The following is a 23,058-nucleotide window of genomic DNA, read 5'->3' as shown; positions in this document are numbered from 1 at the left end:
TTTTAGATCCTCTTTGCTGTGAGCAAGTATTAGAGAGAGGAAACTGTATGTGAGTGAAAGTTTAAAGTTCTTATAAATATAGAACAGGAAGTTTAACTCCCCAAGGGCAGATGGAGGTCATGAGGCTGCCAAGCTGGCTTCTTGCTTTTTTTCCAGTGCATCAGATTCAATGATTGATATGTGCACTACAGGAAGCCGAGATAAAATTTTCTTCGTGCTAACCCATTAAATGATTTCTCAATATAAACAGAAAACTAACATTCCTTGGGCCATGATAAATCCTCATACTTAACCCCTACCTTACTGTGGGAAGCCATTCTTCCTTAGCTCTAGCTCTTTGATGAAGAACCCTTTATTTTTGCAACCACTATAACAAAATCTTTTTTAATAACCTGCTCATTAGTTAATCTTTCTAATCACTACCCAGTATGAAAAGGGAGTATGATTCTCCCGGATTACAAAACAAGGGACTAGAAATGGCAGCTGATGTGATGTCACTGATCCTGTGGGTGTGACCTTGATTATTAGTTGTCCTTACTATTATTAGAAAACCCAGAGAGCCATTAGTTAAAATGTAGATAAGTTTAAAGAAAGGTTCTGTCTGCTCACTCCTTCCAGGTTATGTCAATGTTTTGTGTTTATTCAATTGCATACAAGACCGACATTTTTCTCTTGTTTTGCTCCAATTTGCTTTCCGTGGAGCACACTCTCATGGGACTGAGCAGACGCAGGAGTTGGTCCAGGGGGTCCTGGTCGGGGGGCGAGGCGGGGCGGGGGGGGGGTGGGGAACAGTAGGTGTGTTTCTGGCTCCCTGTGCCATTGGCTGCCTCGGTGACACTGGGCAGGGAGTTTTCAGCCGAGCTCTAGATCCTAGTGTTCTCATCCTTGCGTAAGAGAAACAACCCTGTCTCATACAGGGCTGCCAGTGGGTAGAAGTGAGGGCGCATGTGTGAATGTACATTGAAAAAGAGCCTGATCAACTAAGAGTCATCCTGTGTGTTCTCCTCTTGATCTATCCGAGTTGAGTCCTTCGCTCAATAATGCCAAATGGTGAAGACTTGTTCACTCATTGCCATCTTAACTCCTTTGTTCCCTCTCTCAATTTTTTAAAATACATTTTTATTGACTTCAGAGAGGAAGGGTGAGGGAGAGATAGAAACATCAATGATGAGTCATCGATTGGCTGCCTCCTGCACGCCCCCTACTGGGGGACGAGCCTGCAATCCGGGCATGTGCCCTGGACCGGAACCGGGGACACTTCAGTTTGCAGGCCGACGCTCTATCCACTGAGCCAAACCGGCTAGGGCCCTCTCTCAATATTTGTTGATCACCCACTTTGTGCAAAGCAACACCCTAGAAATTCTGGAGGTGGAATGACTAGCAAGGGCTTACCAAGACAGAGTTCCTATCCTCAGGGACTCAGTCTTACAAGACACATAAAACGTGCACAAATAATTATAGTGCCTGGCTGAAAGTATATGTGTGACCACATAAACAAAGTCCTTAGGGGAAAAGAGAGAGATAGTAATTCCGGCTGTGGGGATTAGAATTAGCTGTGGTGGAATGGTAACTTTTCAGTTGGATCATGGATCAGGCTAGGAAGAAGGTGATGGAGTGTGGAAGGCCGTTTCGGGCAAAAGGAAGTTGAGAGTAAAGGAAAGGACAATGGGAATTCTGGGGTGTGTGGTGAAGAGTCCAGTTTGGTGTAGATATATAGTGCCTGCGAAGAATTAGTCTGTAGATTTAAAAATGTCTAGAATAGTGCTTGGCAATAGTGGAAACCTGACAGATAGTCAATGGATGGAAGGCATAACTCTCAGGTACAGCAAGTGCAGGCACTGGCCTGGTCAGTGTTGACTGGTTGTTCCAGGGTGTTCTTGCTGCTTGAGTGGCAGCCCCATGAACACAGTGCTGAAGGGAATCTCCCCTCGGTTACAGATATCAGTGTGGACCACCCTGACGAGAAGTCCATTATCACTTACGTGGTGACCTACTACCACTACTTCTCTAAGATGAAGGCCTTGGCTGTTGAAGGAAAACGAATTGGAAAGGTGAGCTCACACCAGTTTTATATGTTGTGAGACCTAATTAAGATTCACATCTTAATGCACTGCCTGCCACTGAGCTCCTTGCCCTGCCATGAACTCATACACTTAGCCAGGAGCAGCTTGGGGCAGGCTGTCCAAATGGCAGGGGAGTAGGCGGCATCCCACGGAGGGAGGAGTGGTGGCTTAGGAAAGGATGTGAGGGGCCATCGCAGACCCAGAAACGTACCTCCCCCTAACCTTCCCAGAAAATTGGGCATTGAAAATCTGCTTGAGCCGCCTAATGTCATAGGCCGGCCTGAAGTCCTCCTCCCCACAGTTGAAAAGGCCCCAGTATTACGCTTTTTATTTCTCGTTTGCCTGCCATGTTATTTCGGAACACCTCAGACCAGATGACCTTGTCTTCCCAGTGCAGTAGGAATGGAAAGTTCATGGGCGTTCATGGGACAGGACCACGCACAATAGAGCCCTTTGTGCTTCTCTGGAGATTTGGGAGCTTAGGCAGCAGGAGTCATTCGGACTCTTAACCCCTGTGCCTGGGGGCTGGGAGGTTCCAGAGCCACTTCCAGTTGAGTTAAGATGTCGTTGCTTACAAATAATGGCCACAGTCTGAGCGCCTGTTAACAAACGGTTCCTCAGGTTTCCAGGCTCGTGCGGAGTGGCCTAGAACCCTGACCGAGCGCGCCTGTGCTCATAGAGGGTGCGGTCACGTTTTCCCCCTGTCGTGATAACGCCGTCTTCCGTTTTCTAACTCCTCCTTACAGGTGCTTGACAATGCTATTGAAACAGAAAAAATGATTGAAAAGTATGAGTCACTTGCCTCCGACCTTCTGGAGTGGATCGAACAAACCATCATTATCTTGAACAATCGCAAATTTGCCAATTCCTTGGTTGGGGTTCAGCAACAGCTCCAGGCATTCAACACCTACCGCACTGTGGAGAAGCCGCCCAAGTACGACGCAGATTGGGATGCCCTGCCGTTACTGTGGGGGGGAGGTCACTGCCGTCACAGACCCTGCTTTCTGACTGGCACGATCTCGTCCCTTAGTGAACGCCTCTCCCCTTAGTGAATGCTACTCCTTTTCATCTGATCTGTGTCGCCCTGTGAGCCCTTTCCAGTAGATTGTGCCACTGATAGATGAGACTCTGAAGAAATTGTGCAGGTCTCCAATTCCTTATCCAAAACTCTGGTGCCTGACGTATTTCAGAATTCCGTATTTTTGGGATTTCAGAGAAGTAGCAGTTGTGTGGATGTGGTGTACTATGATTCCAGTTGGGTGTGAGGAAGTAACCCATAATCAGGCCCATGAGTAGATCCGTAGCAAAATGTGTAAATATTCACGTTGTGTTGGAGAGAGACAGACAATAAATAGTTTTACTGTCCCCAAAAGTTTGATTTTTCCACATCGTTTAAGAAATAAGGTTTGGGCACCTTATTTCGTAATTATAGTTAGAAAGTTTTTCCTCCTTTTTCTGAAACTCCACTCAGTTGTGGATTCCTTGCTGAGGTCTCTGAAACCCAGTTATTGGGAGTCATATGAACTAATTCTTGCTGAATTCATTCAGCTATGCACTCTGAATGAAGTAAGTCTGTCGCCCAGGATTTATGGTCTAAATCAGCGGCCGGCAACCTTTTGGACCTCACGGACCACTGGTTGGTGACTGCTGGTCTAAACCAAGCATGTCTGACTCTCTGCTAACGGGCCACACGTTTGACATGCTTGGTCTAAGCCTTGAATGAGGTGATTAATAAAAGAATGCTATTGGATGCTCCTAAATATAAATCTCAAATACACCAACCAACCAATCACACACACACAATTTCCACAGCTGGGCACACTTTGAGGTCGGTAACACCCCAAAACTAACCCACTCTGGTTTCTCTAACATGCGTTTCACATAAATCAGACCAGAGATAAATGGCTTTTTAAATGGCGTGGCTGTGTGAAATTGTTCCTTTGCCAGAAGCAAATTAATATTTCCCCTTGAATTGAACAAAATAAGTAATGTTTACGGTTGTTTTTTCTGTGCTTAGATTTACGGAGAAGGGGAACTTGGAAGTGCTGCTTTTCACGATTCAGAGCAAGATGCGGGCCAACAATCAGAAGGTCTACATGCCCCGGGAGGGGAAGCTCATCTCTGACATTAACAAGGTAAACCCCTCCCTCTGGTCCTGCGTGGGCCCGTCCTGTAGAGCCCTGGTTCTGTTGCTGGGTTCTGTTGCTCGGTCCTGATGGACTGAAAGGGTCCAGCCCTGCCTGTGGAATTCAGGGGCGGGTGTTGTTCGGGAATTGCGGAGGCTCAGGGGATACCTGCGCTGGGCGGGCCTCTTGGAGGTTTGGGGAGAATGTTAGATTTTATCAGACGGCTTGGGTTCTGCCTGTGTCCCTTGTTACTCATCTGTCAGAGGCAGCTGACTCAAACACCTTTAGGTTGGGGAAGGGAGAACACAAAACCTTATGTCATGTACCTGGAATCCCCAGAGGTTGGGGCTGGCTCCTCTGTCAGAGAAGCTATTAAACGACTTCCATTATCAAGCCTGTTGTGTCTGCAATTAGAGAATTTCACAGGGGGCATATTTCCAAGTACAAGTTTGAAAAATCTAGAACTTTGGTCAGTTGTACCCATTTAGAGTCTTTTAGTTGGAATTTTTTAAAATGTCATGAAGTAAGATGTATCTCATAGAAATGAATGTAATGTGTACAGTCAGTCAGTAAGGATTTTGGGGGGGAAATACACAAACGTGTGAATAAAAAAACAGTGGCTCGGGACGGGGTGAATGAGAGAGTCATCATAAGATTTCCTTCAGAGAAAAGTCATTTATCTTTTTTATAAGATCAGAGCTGTTGAAAGTAAGTACTTCGCTTCCTCTCAGTTAAAGTAAGATTTATTATTCAGTTGACTTGCTCGATATCTACAGTGTCTTGTTTTCCAAGAACAACACAGGACCGTAGATTTAGATAAGGGAGAGTGTTCCCGCGAGGCTACACTGAGAGGAAACTGCTTTTTTCTCAAGGCACCAGAGGAACGAGGATGGGAACGGGACTTCCCTTCTGCGTCCTTGGGTCTCTTGGAGAAATGCTAGCTGTTGACTGGAGCCAAGGAAAGTGCCTTGGACGTGGCAGGAAACGGTTCTTTTTTGCTTCCGTAGGCCTGGGAACGACTGGAAAAGGCGGAACACGAGAGAGAACTGGCGCTGCGGAATGAGCTCATCCGCCAGGAGAAACTGGAACAGCTCGCCCGCAGATTCGACCGCAAGGCCGCCATGAGGGAGACCTGGCTGAGCGAAAACCAGCGCCTGGTGTCTCAGGTTCTGCTCCCGAATTTTTCGAGAAACTGCCCGGGGCTCATCTAGAAACGTAGGCTGTCCCCAGGGCCGCTGGTCGGCTCGTCAGCACCCGTATCTGAAGGAGCTGGAGGCCTCTGCCCACGCCCCGCGAAGGGGATGTTTATACTTCCTAATACACTGTCTCTTCTGTTTATCCGACTTTTTACGGATCTGGAAGCAGCTCAAGCAGTTTGTTTAGAGCCAGTGAGTGTGTGTGAACTGGTCGCATTTATGTAATTAAAAAAAAATTCCCTCTTTTCCTCGGTCTTTGACCAACCCAGTCTTGCAAGGCAGTCAGATGGGTCATGAAATAATACAAATGCCATTCTTTTCTGCTTGGCTCCACGTAAGCGATCACCTGCCCCAATCTGAGAGCAAGCGTGGAGTTTTAAGGGTCCCGGGGAAGGCAGAGACGAGCCCCAGGGTTGTGGGGGGAACCTCAGGGGGTGGTGTTTAGCTTTAACACCACCAAAGACCGTGCACTCAGGATTCCACCTCTATTCTGTTTCTTTGTTCCAATCAGATGGCTTTTTCATTCCGTTTCTCTGTAGGACAACTTTGGATTTGACCTTCCTGCAGTCGAGGCCGCCACGAAGAAGCATGAGGCCATTGAGACAGACATTGCCGCATACGAGGAGCGTGTGCAGGCCGTGGTGGCCGTGGCCCGGGAGCTCGAGGCGGAGAACTACCATGACATCAAGCGCATCACAGCGAGGAAAGACAATGTCATCCGGCTCTGGGAATACCTGCTGGAACTGCTCCGGGCCCGAAGGCAGCGTCTCGAGATGAACCTGGGGCTGCAGAAGATATTCCAGGAAATGCTCTACATTATGGACTGGATGGACGAAATGAAGGTAAAACTCGCCGGCAAGGAGGCCGGAGCTGATCCCGTGAGGCCTCTCTTCTCTGGGACCCGCCCGCTAAGCCCCAGCATGCGCTGTGCCCCTTGTCGAACTGCCCGCTCTGCAAAGCCAGAGAAGGGCCACGCTACCCATGGGGGGAAGAGCGCTCTAGTTTGCTCATCATCTTCTTCCCCTAAGGACATGGGCCGGCCGGCCGGCCACGGGGTGGGTGCGGCGTGGCTGCTGGCTCTCGGCTTGCTTGAAGATTACAAGATGCGGAAGTCAAGGTTGTATTCACTGGTGTCCTGTCTGTCACCTCTTGTGCGCAGGTGCTATTATTATCTCAAGACTATGGCAAACACTTGCTCGGCGTGGAAGACCTGTTACAGAAGCACGCCCTGGTGGAAGCCGACATCGGCATCCAGGCAGAGCGGGTGAGAGGGGTCAATGCCTCCGCCCAGAAGTTTGCAACGGATGGGGAAGGTGAGGACGGGCCATTCCACACGTTACCTGCTAGTCACCCGAGACCCACCTTTAGAGAGGCAGATAAGTTCTGTGTGGCAGCGGGGCTTTGGAAGTTACGGCGGGTCACAGGCCACGGGTTTGACATGCTTGGACGGTAGTGGATACATGAGAGTCCGTAGGGGTGGCCTTCTGAGCCCTTTAACTCTGTCTGGCTTTTCTCAGATGGGCATGTCTTTTCCTTAAATACTCAAGTGCTCTTGGTTTTGAATGGCTTGATGCTTGGCAGCGAGACTTTGCCAGACCACACTTGATATGGCTTTTAACTTACCATTGCCCCCCTCTCCGGTTCCAGTCAAGACCTTAGAAGCGCTCTGCTGCCTCATAGCATTAGCCCTGCTAATCTAGTAGCAAGGACATGGGGTGTAGCTTACTGCCTGCACACCAGCAGGAACCTGTGCTAAACTCTGTTGCACACCCATCCCTTCCTTGGCGTTCAACAGGCTACAAGCCCTGCGACCCCCAGGTGATCCGAGACCGAGTGGCCCACATGGAGTTCTGTTACCAAGAGCTCTGCCAGCTGGCGGCTGAGCGCCGGGCCCGCCTGGAAGAGTCCCGTCGCCTCTGGAAGTTCTTCTGGGAGATGGCAGAGGAGGAAGGCTGGATACGGGAGAAGGAGAAGATCCTGTCCTCCGACGACTACGGGAAGGACCTGACCAGCGTCATGCGCCTGCTCAGCAAGCACCGGGCCTTCGAGGACGAGATGAGCGGCCGCAGCGGCCACTTTGAGCAGGCCATCAAGGAAGGGGAAGACATGATCGCGGAGGAGCACTTCGGGTCCGAGAAGATCCGGGAGAGGATCATCTACATCCGGGAGCAGTGGGCCCACCTGGAGCAGCTCTCGGCCATCCGGAAGAAGCGCCTGGAGGAGGCCTCGCTGCTGCACCAGTTCCAGGCGGACGCCGACGACATCGACGCATGGATGCTGGACATCCTCAAGATCGTCTCCAGCAACGACGTGGGCCACGACGAGTACTCCACCCAGTCTCTGGTCCGGAAGCACAAGGACGTGGCGGAGGAGATCGCCAACTACAGGCCCACCATTGACACGCTGCACGAGCAGGCCGGCGCCCTCCCGCAGGAGCACGCCGAGTCCCCGGAGGTCAGGGGCCGGCTGTCCGGCATCGAGGAGCGCTACAAGGAGGTGGCTGAGCTGACGCGGCTGAGGAAGCAGGCGCTGCAGGACACCCTGGCCCTGTACAAGATGTTCAGTGAGGCCGACGCCTGTGAGCTCTGGATCGACGAGAAGGAGCAGTGGCTCAACAACATGCAGATCCCAGAGAAGCTGGAGGACCTGGAAGTCATCCAGCACAGGTGAGGGGTGGGGCGCCGGGGCGCCAGCCTGCCTCGCGCTACCAGTCGTCACCGAAGGAGTGACTACCCTCTTGAATTGCCTTTCAGATTCGAGAGCCTGGAGCCGGAAATGAACAACCAGGCTTCCCGGGTCGCAGTGGTCAACCAGATTGCACGGCAGCTGATGCACAGCGGCCACCCGAATGAGAAGAAGATCAAAGCCCAGCAGGACAAACTGAACACCAGGTGAGCGGGAGGCCCGCGGTGCGGGGCTCAGGTGTGCGGGGCAGGGAGGCTGAGGTCCCTGGCTGAACCTTGCTGTCAGGAATTTCCCGTGTTGGGGTCAGTGGCATTGTCGTGCTGATGTCGCCGCATTGGCACCTGCCTTGCGACATACCCTCATTTTGCAAGACGTGTGTTTTGGGTGATGTCATTCAGAGCACCCTGGTGCCTGCCCCTCCCCACATCAGAAGTTAGGGCCCTTAACTGGTTTGGCTCAGTTTATAGAGCGTCGCCTGCGGACTCAAGGGTCCCAGGTTCGATTCTGGTCAAGGGCGTGTACCTCAGTTACGGGCACTTCCCCAGTGGGGAGTGTGCAGGAGGCAGCTGATCTATGTTTCTCTCTCATGGATGTTTCTGATTCTCTCTATCCCTCTTCCTTCCTCTCTGTGGAAAATCAATAAAATATATTAAAAAAAAAAAAGAAGAAGAAGTTAGGGCCTTGGTGAGGCATCAAGGAGGCTCCTGTGCTGTCCCTCTTAATAAAACCATTTCTGGAACAAGATTTAGGCATGTTTGAGACATAATTGGCCAACGAAAGTCCCAATCATCAAGGTAGACCTTTGCGTCGGTCTAATCTTTCTGTTGAGTAAACACATTTGAGTAGGTTGTGGTGGTGGATAGGCTCAGGTGTTTAGGTTACTGTCAGGTGTTGGGTTTGGAAAACGTTGGTTGGGTGTGGCTCAGAGATGAGTGAGATGTGTAGGGCAGACATGGGTTAATTGGCTCTTTGGGGGACAGGCATGTTGTCGCGGCTCATGCTGGAGCTCTGTCACGAGCCCCTCGTCCTGCCAGGCTTTTTCCAGCTTATGTTGCATCTCTGAGCTGCTTGGATAACATTTGATGTCCATCTGCTGAGTGAGATGATTTCCCCAAAAGCATGTAGTCAGAGCAGAGGTGGAGGGGAAGGGCAGCTGTGACCATCCCTGTTAATGCCATTCAGCCACGCGCTGCCAGCGTGGTCCTCACACGCTCCCTCTGCCGCCCGCGCCCGCGCCCGCAGGTGGAGTCAGTTCAGAGAGCTGGTCGACAGGAAGAAGGACGCCCTCCTCTCCGCCCTGAGCATCCAGAACTACCACCTCGAGTGCAACGAGACCAAGTCCTGGATCCGGGAAAAGACCAAGGTGATCGAGTCCACCCAGGACCTGGGCAACGACCTGGCCGGCGTCATGGCCCTGCAGCGCAAGCTGACCGGCATGGAGCGGGACCTGGTGGCCATCGAGGCGAAGCTGAGCGACCTGCAGAAGGAGGCGGAGAAGCTGGAGTCGGAGCACCCCGACCAGGCGCAGGCCATCCTGTCCCGGCTGGCCGAGATCAGCGACGTGTGGGAGGAGATGAAGACCACCCTGAAGAACCGCGAGGCCTCCCTGGGCGAGGCCAGCAAGCTGCAGCAGTTCCTGCGGGACCTGGACGACTTCCAGTCCTGGCTCTCCAGGACCCAGACGGCCATCGCCTCGGAAGACATGCCCAACACCCTGACGGAGGCGGAGAAGCTGCTCACGCAGCACGAGAACATCAAGAACGAGATCGACAACTACGAGGAGGACTACCAGAAGATGAGGGACATGGGCGAGATGGTCACCCAGGGCCAGACCGACGCCCAGTACATGTTTCTGCGGCAGCGGCTGCAGGCCTTGGACACCGGGTGGAACGAGCTCCACAAGATGTGGGAGAACCGGCAGAATCTGCTCTCGCAGTCCCACGCCTACCAGCAGTTCCTCAGGGACACCAAGCAGGCCGAAGCCTTTCTCAACAACCAGGTAACGCGCCTCGTTCCCTCGCTTCCTTCCTCCCTCCCTCCCGGCCCAGGCCCGGCTGCCTTTAGAAACGTCCTGGCCGGAGCTGTTGGTGTAAACACCCACCCCCGTATGAAATGAGGAGGATGGTGTAGAGACATTTGCCCGGCACCGTGTGGAGGGCAGGCACGGAGAGCCCCGCGGAGCTGTCCTGCGCGCAGTGCGGTGGTTTCAGCTGCCACCGAGGACCCCTGTGTTCGCAGTATGTCCTCATTCATAGTATCACGTTCAGTTGTTCAGTTGGCCCTTCTGTTTTTTTGAATGAACGGCTGTCTTCCTTGTTCTAGATGAGACAGGGACTTCGCCCGTTGACACGCGTCACAGAGATTGGAGAAAGCAAAGCAGCTGAGGGTGGTCAGCACCATCAGGGCTGTTACTCTGTTGTAGAAGTCAGGGTTTGGAAAGGTGTGTCACTGTTGCCCTCGTGGCTACGTGAGAGGACCCCTGTGGCTGATGCACAAAGCTTTGCCTACTTTCCTCCCTCCCTCTGTGGAAAAATTTAGAGCATTTAGCCACTTAGGGAAACTTAGTCCCTTACGGAGTCCCTCATTAGGTGTGGCCCAGAGATGGGTGAGATGTATATGGCAGACATGGGTTAATTGGTTCTTTGGCGGGCGGGTGTATCATCACCACTCTTGTTGGAGCTCTTTCGCAAGTCCCTCTTCCCATCAAGCTTTTCCCCCCTTACAGCTTCTGTTTTGTCAGGTTCTTTGGATTATTTCCCCGTGGAGTGAGGAAGGAAGCAGATACGGGGAGGTGTGGTGCAGGGAAATGTAGGACCCAGGAAGGAGTGTCTCCGTTAATGCTGAAAGGGAGTCGCGGTTCATGACGTCTCGCTCTCCTGTGACTGTTTTCTTTCTCTTTGTAAATAGGAATACGTTCTGGCCCATACCGAAATGCCCACCACCTTGGAAGGAGCTGAAGCCGCTATTAAGAAACAAGAGGACTTCATGACCACCATGGACGCCAACGAGGAGAAGATCAACGCTGTTGTGGAGACTGGCCGGAGGCTGGTGAGCGATGGGAACATCAACTCGGACCGCATCCAGGAGAAGGTGGACTCTATTGATGACAGGTACAGTGTTCGGGGGCCCTCAAAGAGGGGGTCTTGCACCCGGGGGCTCTCAGGCACCTTAGTCACACTGGCCAGAAGTCCTGGGGACTGTAGGTTCAAATCTCCCAGTGGGTGGGGTATGGGCACCTAGCAGAATTGATCTGCCTATCACAGAAAAGCAGCGAGCAGCAAATGGTTGCCTGAAATTGTGATTCTCATTGTAAGATATGCACAAGTGTCCACAAAAGAAAGGAAAGCCCGGGAAACCAGATGAATCCTTATCCAGAGACTCCTGAGAGCAGTAATGCTGAGTGGCCATCGGGTATAAGCCACGACCTTCCACCTGATGCGACCTGAGACCTCCCCCGGCCACACCCACATCGTCTGGGTCCACACAGACACCTCGAAGCCTGTCAGGAGGGAGTGGGGAGGGTGGGGGAGGTTCGCTGGTCCCCAGTACCTGGCAGAGCCACAAAGGAGCCTTATCAGGCCTTCCTGAGAAAATGGGTTTGTGTAACACTGTGAGGGATCTTTACCGTGGTGAGAGAGAAGGCCCTTTTCCTCTTCTGCCAAGGCGGCCCTATGATTGGTTGACTGGGTGCCCATTCTATTTGTTTGCAGTTCTAACAGTTGTTTGTTTGCAGTTCTAAAAGGTTTTTCTCCCTGCTTGAAGGACTGTTTGACCTTCACCCCTAATTCTCACACTGCCTTTGTTATTACTAAAGGGGAGGTTCAGGCTGGCCAGTCACTATTCTCTGTTCCAACTGATCTTCTCTGGTCCCAAATTGGGCTGCGTTTAAGGGCTTAGTGTGAGATTGATTCATCGAGAAGCCCTTCCTCAAGGCTTCTCTGGCCTCCAAGTACAGTGAGCAGGAGGACCTTGCTGAGGTGTTCCCCTGCCTACCCAACCCAAGAGGGTCTCTCGGGACTCGGACCGGACCCCCGGGCCAGATTAAATTTTTATGGTTTGGAGGAGAAAGGGAATCACTGTTTTCCCTGCACTGATTTCCTATGTTTGTTCTAAGGATGCCACTATAGAATAGGGTATAACAGATTAATTGTAATTTTGTGTCTACTGCTTTTAAAACAGCTGCAAAAAAGAAAAATTTCCTCCACCAAACCCCTCTTAAATGAGTGTGAGAAGCAGGGATTGGGCAAGAGAAAATCTAGAGGAAAAAAATTTCCCTTCTCCCTGATGTTAAATCTCTCATTTTTTAAAAAAAATATATTTTATTGATTTTTTACAGAGAGGAAGGGAGAGGAATAGAGAGTCAGAAACATCGATGAGAGAGAAACATCGATCAGCTGCCTCCTGCACACCCCTTACTGGGGATGTGCCCGCAACCAAGGTACATGCCCTTGACTGGAATCGAACCCAAGACCCTTGAGTCCGCAGGCCGACACTCTATCCACTGAGCCAAACCAGTCAGGGCTAAATTTCTCATTTTTGTGACCGCCATGCCCCATGCTCCTCCGAGGTACGTGCACGGGGCTGATTGCCTGGCGGTGGGCTTGGCCCTCGGGGCCACGTGCGTTCAGGCACTGCCTTGCAACTTCCCCAATTCTGTAGCTGCGAGGGGTTGTTGGGAACAGGTGGCTTCGAGAGGACATTCATCAAGCCTCCGTGTGGCTTAACCTCCCTTTTGTCCTTGGCGGAGAGCCTGGGCTCCCGGGGTCCCAGGGCCTCCTTAGGATTTCTGGTTTTAGAAAGAAATGGGAAGAGGATCCTTTCCTATCGATAAGCATAAGAAAGGAGGAGGGCAGCTTGCCATTGGTCAGCTCCCAGGCTGATGTTAACTGAATTCTAGTTCTACTTTCATGTCCCCAGAGGCCTCAAGATCTGAAAGTCTGAGTTCCAGGTGCTGCAGGTGCCCAAGCTGAGTCACATCTGAACTTTGGGTTCTGATCCCCTGCCCAGAAACATTCTGAGGCTCCCATGAAGCTAGTCTAGAGTGCACAGTCATTATCATGTGCTTACATTCCAGAGAGCTGGTCAATTACCACCAAGTTTGTTAAAATGAGAAAGTTCTAGAACAAAGACACTGGCTCTTAACAGATGGGGGTGGGGCTCGGTATGACGGTGGGACCGAGCCTGCTGTCCCAGCCTGCCCCGCCGCTTCCTGGCTCTTATGGAAATTCCAGCCACGGGGAAATCCTGGGAGAGCCAGGACCAGCGTCCAGCTCCACTGAGCCAGGCCCCGTCTCACATGGGAAAAAGCTGGAAGTCCCCAGCCCATGTGACCCAGGCACCGGGTTCTGTGCTTTTCCCAAGAACCTGAGTTTAACCCAGAGGCTCCCTCATCACATGAGGCAGATGCTGAGCCTCTGGGTCTTGTGATGGGGTGAGAGATGGAAATCAAGCCAGAGATTTAACCTTGCCCCCAAACAAAGAGTGCTCTTAGGTCTGTGGGAAACTACGGCCAAGTTTTATAGACGATCCTTCCCTATAATTAAATCCACGACCCAGCTTTGAAAGACCTTCCTGAGTTTCGCTTCATGAACGATTTCGGTCGCCACTACTAAACAGGCCACGTGCACTTCTCTGGAGGGTGTTCTGAGTCAGCAGCATCTCAGCCGCCTGCATCGCTGCTTTCAGTCTGCTGAGCACATCACTCAGAGGCCATCCTCCCGCCCTCCCAGTAGCTCTGTGTCATGTGGACCCGAGGCCCCAAGTCACCATCTAGCTTTACCTCCTTCGTGGTCCCACTGTAAGAGAAAGATTGCCTGGGCACACAGCTGCTGGGCATACCCGAGATCTGATTATCTCAGAAGTGCATTCAGGATTCTGCCTGGTTGTATTTCTCTCTTAGTGACTCTTCTCAGACAGTGTTTGAAGTTGTTTGTAGCCCCGTGTCCTGTTGTAACTGCCAGTGTAGGTTCTTCTTGCAGCCGTAGTGCTTTGTGAGATGCCGAGGAAGGGAGTGACAAGTCCCTTCATTCAAGGGCTTTGACTAACTCCAACTCAAATCACCTCCTTCTAAGAAATTTGCTTTCTTTATAAAAGCAAATCTTAAAACCTCCCACAAATAGTGACTGGGACCAGAGGGTGGGGCACTTGGAGAGCTAGTAGGGGGCGTGCAGGAGGCAGCCAATCAATGATTCTTTCTCATCATTGATGTTTCTATCTCTCCCTTCCTCTCTGAAATCAATAAAAATATATCATTAAAAAAAAAAGTCAGCAGCAAGTGCTGCCCGAGCTGCTCTTCTCTGTCATTGTGGAGAAGCAGAGTTTGTGTTCTCTCCCAGCCCTGCCATGGGGACTGGCGGGGTCGGGGGAGAGACCTTGCCCAGGCACATAAGCAAGAAATTGCTTTGAGAATCAGAATGAAAAACTCAGACCTCCCCATCGACATTTTCTTAGCCATGTTCATGCCCCGTCACCCAGTTACAGGTTCCTCGGAGATACGATCATGGTGCCTACAATGGGGGTTTGCACACCTGCGAGCTTCGAGTCCCTCCCCCAGCACTAGATGAGGAGGCACCAGGTTTGTACGGCTCTTTGACTGCGTCCTTGGCCTGTTGTGTGGCTTAGACAGGTGTTTTGCTCTCTCTTGCACCATGACTCACTCATCTGGAGGATGCTGAGAGCTCTTGTTTATCTTGTCTCCTTGGCAGAATTGAGAACTGTAAGCAAACTGTTTTCAGCACACAGAGAGACCCAGAGGAGAGATCGAATTGTGAAGTCAGTGTTTCCAAATTCTCTAATTATTTTTTTAAAAATGTTCTTATTATCATTATCACAGACATAGGAAGAATCGAGAGGCAGCCAGTGAGCTTCTGATGAGACTGAAGGACAACAGGGATCTTCAGAAATTCCTGCAAGATTGTCAGGAGGTACGTCTCCCTCTCACCTCTCCCTTCCTGGTTTCTAGCAAGAGCCAGCCAGCAATTTGGCAGAAGAGCCCCTGAAATAAAGCAGAGGCCAGAAATTCATATCACATGATTTTCAGGTGGGCAGTATGGTCATGTCAGTTCTCCAGCTACAACTTACCACTTAGAGTGACTAGATTATTATAATCTGGAATATTATAGGCCAGAGCTGTGCTGTCCATTGCAGTAGACACTAGCCACATGTGGACGTTTCATTTTACGTTAATTAAAATGAAATAAAATGAAGAGTGCAGCTCTTCCACCTTCCAGCAGTATTTTGAGTGCTCAGTAGCCACCTGTGGTTGGTGGCTGCCATACTGGACAACGCAGATAGAGAATGTTTCCATCACCTAAGAACTTCATACCAGACAGCGATGTCCTAGGATAGTCTGTAGCCTAATTAATACTTTAACTGTTCAAAGCAATATCCAGTCTTTCCAATGGGCTGGAAGGAAGGAACGGGAACTGGCTACCCAGTTAAGAAGCAGAGATTTAAAAGATACATATCAACTTTCTTACTCGCTTAAGACCTTAAAATGTCCATCTTTCAGCCTCCTTAGATTCCTGTCTCATATGCCAAGAGCAATAAGCCTGACTTCAAACTCTGAGTTTTAACATGTGGTGTTAATCTGTGGCTCTTATACTACTTTGTGCTCCCTGAGTACACGCATAAACAAACTTGGAAAAGTACAGTTAGCCGGCGAAGTGCGATCTCTCCGCAGGCGTTGTTGGAGAGACGCCTCTGCTGACTTCACGTGTGTGCGTTAAGGGCCACGTCATCTCTCTCTGGGGGCCAGAGGACAGTGGTGTGGCCCAGGCCTCTCTAGATTTTTATACTGAATTCTCCCAGAGGCAAGACTGGGATAAAGAATATCCAAGTGAGGCTGTAGGGACCTTGTGGGGAGTGTGTGTGTGGTGGGGGGAGGGGGGCGGTGGTTGGAGCAGGGTCAAGTAGGATGCTAACAACGTGGCTCAAATCCTCACAAACACCTGCCCTGTGAATGTGTGGCTGTGTGTGAAAGGACACACGGCTCTACTAACAGTTGTGTGAGAGCAGGCTTTCACGTCCATTAAACTGCTGTCTTGCTGTGAACCTGGCAGTGTGCTCCAGCAGCTAAACCTTAAGAAGGAAAGTCCCTAAATGACGCCGTTTAGGGTCTGTCTGCCTTCAGCACCACGTGGATGAATCTAGGTCTCCGGGGAATTTGCCTGGAGCCAGGCAGGCTGAAGACAGGAGTGCCTGCCTCTGCAAGTGACTCGAGCATTAATAATCCATTTGAGGAGACTGCTCATTAAAGAGGCATTCATGTCCCCGGACACTGCACAGAGGAGAGTAATGGGGTCTGAAGCTGGCCGTGTGGCGTTGCCCTCGTGCTGCAGTGAAAGCAAGTGGCCGTTCCGCGTTGGAGGGAGTGAACGGGATCAGGAGATGTGTGTGGCCTGGGCTGTGCATTCCACAGACTGCAAGTCCCTGCACAGACCTGGTGCTTCCCTCCATCAATGACTCCTTTGAACCTCAGACCGTATTTAGGGAGGATGGGGGATCCATGGGATTCCAGGCTCTTGCTTAAAGGGCAAGTTAGTGAGTAAAATTCATGGACCTGACTCTGGGGAAACCTGGGCTGAATTGGAGAAGGTGAATGCCCGGAAATGGGCAGGAGGCTGAGAGGACCAAAAAGACCCTTGGGAGAAAACCAGTTGAAATTTCCAGCCCCTTTTTTCCATTTACGTAAGGGTGGATTCATAAATAGAAACGTGTAGGAAAAGTCAACATAAAATGACAGTCCCTCCCAGTGCAATCACAGCAGATAGTCTTAGTGAGTCTTTGGATCTTTGTTGACACTTGTTTCAAACTGGCATCCTTGGCTACGAGGAGCCCGCTCCTTACCCCCAGTGCTGGACGTGTGCAGGAAGGGCTCGGCCGGGCTGGTGTGTCCTGCAGGGCCTTGCAGGTCTCCCTGTAACTGCTCTGCCACGTCTCCTGGTTTGTCTTTTCTTCCCCTGAGTCTCACTGCGTTAGTGCAGCCATAGTGCCTGCTGGGGGGTGCGTGTGGTGATGGAATTTAGGTCAGGTTTGGGGGTTTCAAAACCCTTGGAGTTTGAAGCACAAGCAAAGGGGTGATGTGTATCATTCTGTCTTTCAGCCTCATTTTAAGCCAGAGTTTCTGAGAACGGAGGTGTTTTTTAAGGAGGACAGTGTAACTGGGCGGGTGTGGCACAGGGATAGCAAGCTCCATGCTTCCCTTTTAGCTTAATGTGGTGATCAGAGCATTTTTTTCCTGTCCCTTTCCAGTCTGCACAGTGTTCTTTTTCTGCAGAGGATGAATGTATTCTCAAATGACCTTTGTAAGTGCCCACAAATAATAGCTGTAGCTCTGATCCCGGAGAGCTGAGGGGGGCAGATGACCAGCAGGCTCCATAGACCCGCCTCACTGTGCTGCCTCGCATGAGGCTTTATCTGTAGGGTGGCATGTTCAGCAAAGAGCAGATTTGTTTATAAGCCTCTGCGTTTTATGTAGCTCTTTTTTTAAAAAAAAAAAACCCCTCTCTTGGGTAGGTAGTTACGAATAGCAAAAATATGTGCATGTCCTTGGCCCATTGGATAAGTAAACGCCTTCTATTGTGTTTAATATCTGTGTGTGTATGTGTGTGTGTGTGTGTGTGTGTGTGTACACAAAATACAGGGGGAAATTTCACAGTTTGGTTTCCTTTTAACCTCTTTTCCCCTCGGATTGAACGGCCATAGTATTTCAGATTTTAGCTGCTCAGATCACTGGAAAGTAGGTAATTCTTTTAAAGTAGGAAATGTAGTGTCTCTATTGTTGTGTTATAACAGATCTGTGGTCCTTGCTTACAAAGGGCTCTATGAGATTTACTGGTTTTCCCCTCAGTAACGAGTGACACCACAGGTCTCTACGTTTTGCTGTCATTCTCCACTCCCTCCTGCGGGGTGGGTGAGCAGCCTGAGACAGGCAGAGATGGTGCCCAGCGGTCAGCCCCTTCAGAGCCAGGGGTCCTCCTATGACCCCCATTGCTCCCCTTGGCATCGTTTCCAAAGAACGGGCTTTCTATATAAGCAAATGTACGGGAAAGCCTTTTCCCGGCAGCAGCCCAGAGTACAAGCAAATGGCCTTGGAAATCCTGAGCCTGTGAGGGTGTCTGTGGGCTCTAGATGCCATTTCTGACCCTTCGGAGGGAGGGTTGTGAAGGCGTTCAGAGCAGGTCTGTTGTGGCAGGGGCAGGTGTGAGAGGGGGCTCCTGGCGGTCACGCAGGAGAAGGGGTGCGGTCCCTGAAGACGTTTGCTTCTGCTTCCGGGCTGGCGCTGTATTCCTTTGTGTACCTCCCACCTGGGCAAACAGACGCTCTTCCTGGGTTCGCACGGTGTGTGGGGTAGGAGTTAGGACACTGGCATGGCCGACAGCAGGCAGGCAGTGAGGAGCGGGTGAATTGGGAAGTGTGTCCGGGGCCTGGGGCCCGGGGCTGGGCTGGCTCCCGGCTTGGGCCTCGGCAGAGAGCGCCCTTCTCAGATCTGTCAGCACCTGGCAGGCTCTGTGAGGCTTCCAGAGTCCAGGGCCAAGTCGACATGTTGGCCTCAGAATCCAGTCCGGTGAAGTGGTCTTGGTCTGAATAGAAGGCCTGTAGAGAAGTAGTGGCTGTAGCGAAGGGGTGAAGGTGACTCACATGTGAAGGAAAGGGCATCATTGAGAGGGCATCATCGCTGCCTTGCCCGTAGGGGAGCTAGTTATGTGAGCTTTTGGGCATTCCCATAAATACATCCGTGAAGGGGAGCGAGGAGTAAGAGAGGAGGGATTTTTGTTTTTTAATAACAGAATTAAAAGAGTAACAGACTACCAAGTGTAGTGAAAGACAGTGAACGTGGTGTAGCCAGGCGTTCATGTGGAAGGGAAAAAGGTTGGGAGTGCTGAACAGTCGGCAGCTGGCTCAGAGCTCTGGTGCTGCTGGACTCACTGTTAGAGGCAGAGTGTGGAGCGGGCTCAGGCCCCGCCTCCGTACGGTGGGGCTGCCTGTCATGGCAGGTCACAGCTGTACCGCCAGTGCTTGGCTGTCTGTCGACACGGAAGCGTGCATAGCGTGTCTCTACAACATAACGCGACTCCTTCCAGGCAGAGAAGGGCTGCTGTCTGTGATCCCAATCTCTGAAACCTTCCTGTTCCGTTTCTCTCTTTTCCTAGCTGTCACTCTGGATCAACGAAAAGATGCTTACAGCCCAGGACATGTCTTACGATGAAGCCAGAAACCTGCACAGTAAATGGTTAAAGCATCAAGCATTTATGGCAGAACTTGCCTCCAACAAAGAATGGCTTGACAAAATTGAGAAGGTGAGTTAACGTGTCTGATGAGCTGCCGTTTCCGCGGCGAGGAAACGGACTGGGTGGACATGAGCCCCTTTTCATTTAGCACGTTTCCCAGCACATTTGAGTCATACTTGACCACATACAAAAGTTACACAGTCTGTCGTCGCCCCAAGTCCAGTGCCTGACTTGCACCCAGCAGAAACCCTCGGGCTGGTGCGTGGGCCCCGGGCCTTCCCGTGGGTGCTGGGTGTGCAGGTTCTGCTGTGCATCTCATCTGCCGCCCACGAGGGGCTGTGAGCCCAGGGCAGGGGTGTCCTTGCCGTCGTCCATGTATAGGACCGGGACAGACTGATTAGTCCAGTCGCACAGAATGTAGAGATGTTACATATTTTTAAATTTCCCTATTTTTCTCGTATGAGTACTGTATTCTAATCACGGTAATAATTTGAAATGTATTCTTTCAGCCCAGGGAGATTCTGTGCTGCAAGAGCATAACCAAACGTGAATGTGGTGAAGGTCCCCACCCTCCCTTCTCTTCCTTGACACTTTTTATATTGTTTCTTACTCAGAACAGTTAAAACAATGTGTAATGGTCTTTTGGGGGTGGTGTGGAGGGGCTGAAGTCTTAGGTTATTAGCATGATATGCCCCGTTACCCCAGTTGAAACAGTTGCCACGTGCAATAATCATTTCCTGCTGGTCTCTCATGAAAGCCGGTGCCCAGACTAGGTCATCGTCGGTTTTATCAAGTAGGAACTTCATGTGGAAAAGACTGTGTGTGTGTGTGTGGGGGGGGGGGGGGGGGCGAGGATGAGTGTGTGTGTGTGTGTGTGTGTGTGTGTGTAGATCACTGATCAAATCATCGTAGGTTCGTTTTCCACTGTGACACTTGTTCTTTAGCAAACTATTTATTTATCATGACGGTGGTTTGCGTTTTCTAGGAAGGAATGCAGCTCATTTCAGAAAAGCCCGAGACAGAAGCCGTGGTGAAGGAGAAACTCACGGGTTTACATAAAATGTGGGAAGTCCTTGAATCCACCACCCAGACGAAGGCCCAGCGGCTCTTTGACGCCAACAAGGCTGAGCTCTTCACCCAGAGCTGCGCCGATCTGGACAAGTGGCTGCACGGCCTGGAGAGTCAGATTCAGTCTGATGACTACGGCAAAGACCTGACCAGCGTCAACATCCTGCTGAAAAAGCAGCAGGTCAGGGGGCAGGGCAACCGCCTACGTGGACTGTTTCTGTTTTACTGCCATAGTCCTCACTCATCCACAGCCATCCACCCTCTATGTCAGTGGTTCTCAACCGTCTGGCCCTTTAAATACAGTTCCTCATGTTGTGACCCAACCATAAAATTATTTTCGTTGCTACTTCATAACTGTAATGTTGCTACTGTTAGGAATCGTAATGTAAATACCTGATAGGCAGGATGGTCTTAGGCGACCCCTGTGAAAGGGTCTTTTGACCGCCAAAGGGGTCCCGACCCACAGGTTGAGAACCGCCGCTCTATGTGAAGGGATTTTCAGCCAGCACAGTGTTAGTTCCCATAGCATATGGGGCATTTCCAGAACCAACTGGAAAGAAACAACATCAGTAGAAGTATTGGGTGTTTGTGCACGGGAATACTCTTTTTATCATCATCATTTTAGTTGATGGATGGTCCCACCGTTTAACAGTTGAATAAATATTCATTTCATTCAGTTCTGCATGAACTGAATGTAAATTTATAAATACATGAAGGAAGGTAGTCATGCTTGCAAACTTTGCTATATAACATCTAGATATATGTGACAGTTATCCGAGTGGTTCAGGGTGCAAGAAATTTGCCCCATAATTAATTTTTTTGTTTTCCCTGTTATTTTCCTCCCATTTCCTGGATAAACTTAAATGTTCTCCAAATTTCAAAATCCTAGAAAGGGATTTTTTTTTTTTTTTTTTTTTTTTTTTTTTAACATCAGCCCACAGAGTGGAATGCCCATGGATAGTTCCATGCATGTTTGGAAACACTTTTTTAGACTCTCCGCTGTATACATTTATATTCCTCAACCTCCCATTTTGGCCAGTGCCCCAAATAAACATTTCATAGGACGGTCCGAGTTGCCCTCGTCTCCGGTTGAAAGGGGGTCTGTTTTCTGCCCTCAGATGCTGGAGAACCAGATGGAGGTGCGGAAGAAGGAGATCGAAGAGCTGCAGAGCCAGGCCCAGGCCCTGAGCCAGGAGGGGGAGAGCCCCGACGAGGTGGACAGCAAGCGCCTCACCGTGCAGACCAAGTTCATGGAGCTGCTGGAGCCCCTGAATGAGCGGAAGCACAACCTGCTGGCCTCCAAGGAGATCCACCAGTTCAACAGGGATGTGGAGGACGAGATCGTGAGTACACCCTCCTGTCCGCCTCCGGGCCTGGCCTCTGTGGAGCCAGTGCTCCGGCCTCCTGGTGGGTCTCACTGCGGCCTCGTGGGTGAGCCGAGCTTTCAAGGCCGACGTCATGTACATTCTGAGGGTTCTTTCCCTGCTCACATGAAATGCAACTCCATTTTTCTGTCCGGTTTTTATAAAGATATTCTCAAGTATCTTTTTTTTTTTTAATGTATTTTATTGATTTTTCACAGAGAGGAAGGGAGAAAGATAGAGAGTTAGAAACATCGATGAGAGAGAAACATCGATCAGCTGCCTCCTGCACGTCTCCCACTGGGGATATGCCCGCAACCAAGGTACGTGCCCTTGACCGGAATCGAACCCGGGACCGACCCTTCAGTCCACAGGCCGACGCTCTATCCACTGAGCCAAACCGGTTTCGGCTTTTTTTTTTTTTTTTTTTAATTGATTTCAGAGGAAGGTAGAGGGAAAGAAAAACATCAGTGATGAGAGAGAATCGTTGATTGGCTGCCTCCTGCACACCCCACAGTGGGGATCGAGCCCACAACTGGGGCATGTACCCTGACCGGGAATCAAACCATGACCTTCTGGTTCATAGGTCGATACTCAACCACTGAGCCACACTGGCCAGGCATGAGTATCTTAATGACCCAAGAACAATAATTTTTTGTTTAATCCTCACCTGAGGATATTTTTTTCCATTGCTTTTGAGAGAGAGAGAGAGAGAGAGAGAGTCATCAATGTGAGAGAGACACATCGATTGGTTGCCTCCCACACAAGCCCCACTGGGGCCAGGGATGAACCTGCAACCCACATATGTACCCTGACCGGGAATCAAACCCGGGACCCTGCAGTGCACAGACCAACGCTCTAACCATTTAGCACACCAGCCAGGGCAAGAGCAAAAAATTTAAAAATTAAAATTAAGCATGAGGACTCAGTAAATTGGGCATTGAGGATGGGGCAAGATTTGGGAGCCAGTGTGCACCCCATGTCAGAGCAGGGCGGGCTCCTCCACAGCCTTCCAGGAGGATCGAGCACACTTCCTCTCACGCCCGCTTCCTTGCTCTTCCCTGCCGTACTTGTTCACGTCAAGTATTTGTTCTTTGCGCGGCCCTGACCACTTGTTTACAATTCTCCAGCTGTGGGTTGGAGAGAGGATGCCTCTGGCAACATCCACGGATCATGGCCACAACCTCCAGACCGTGCAGCTGTTGATAAAGAAAAACCAGGTGAGCATTTCTGCTCGGGTTCCCTCCGTCTGGCCAATGCTGCTCCCGTTGGAAGGCGGAGCGTGGGAGAGAGCCTGCGGGCTGGCGCGTGCCCCGGGGCCCTCACCG

General features: G+C 50.8%; 1 protein-coding gene across 8 annotated transcripts in view; it reads left to right on the top strand.

Annotated features, from left to right (window-relative positions):
• Window positions 1-23,058, top strand: part of SPTBN1 (spectrin beta, non-erythrocytic 1) — a 180,051-nt gene that overhangs the window by 134,606 nt on the left and 22,387 nt on the right. For all 8 annotated transcript variants that reach the window (XR_004971837.1, XM_036334555.1, XM_036334556.1 and 5 more), the window contains 15 exons: window positions 1,939-2,051; window positions 2,810-2,997; window positions 4,081-4,198; window positions 5,197-5,355; window positions 5,925-6,227; window positions 6,545-6,698; window positions 7,181-8,051; window positions 8,139-8,276; window positions 9,313-10,069; window positions 10,978-11,180; window positions 14,903-14,993; window positions 19,224-19,370; window positions 20,287-20,550; window positions 21,488-21,712; window positions 22,861-22,950. Coding sequence is in view for 7 of the 8 variants with exons in the window: in XM_036334555.1 (XP_036190448.1) it covers window positions 1,939-2,051; window positions 2,810-2,997; window positions 4,081-4,198; window positions 5,197-5,355; window positions 5,925-6,227; window positions 6,545-6,698; window positions 7,181-8,051; window positions 8,139-8,276; window positions 9,313-10,069; window positions 10,978-11,180; window positions 14,903-14,993; window positions 19,224-19,370; window positions 20,287-20,550; window positions 21,488-21,712; window positions 22,861-22,950 (3,821 nt within the window). In the remaining variant the exon portion in view is untranslated. The remainder of the gene's footprint in view (window positions 1-1,938; window positions 2,052-2,809; window positions 2,998-4,080; window positions 4,199-5,196; window positions 5,356-5,924; window positions 6,228-6,544; window positions 6,699-7,180; window positions 8,052-8,138; window positions 8,277-9,312; window positions 10,070-10,977; window positions 11,181-14,902; window positions 14,994-19,223; window positions 19,371-20,286; window positions 20,551-21,487; window positions 21,713-22,860; window positions 22,951-23,058) is intronic.

The sequence above is a fragment of the Myotis myotis genome, unplaced genomic scaffold, assembly GCF_014108235.1.
Source record: "Myotis myotis isolate mMyoMyo1 unplaced genomic scaffold, mMyoMyo1.p scaffold_m19_p_14, whole genome shotgun sequence".
In the NCBI taxonomy this organism is placed as follows: domain Eukaryota; kingdom Metazoa; phylum Chordata; class Mammalia; order Chiroptera; family Vespertilionidae; genus Myotis; species Myotis myotis.
This window is presented reverse-complemented; position numbering and strand designations above follow the sequence as displayed.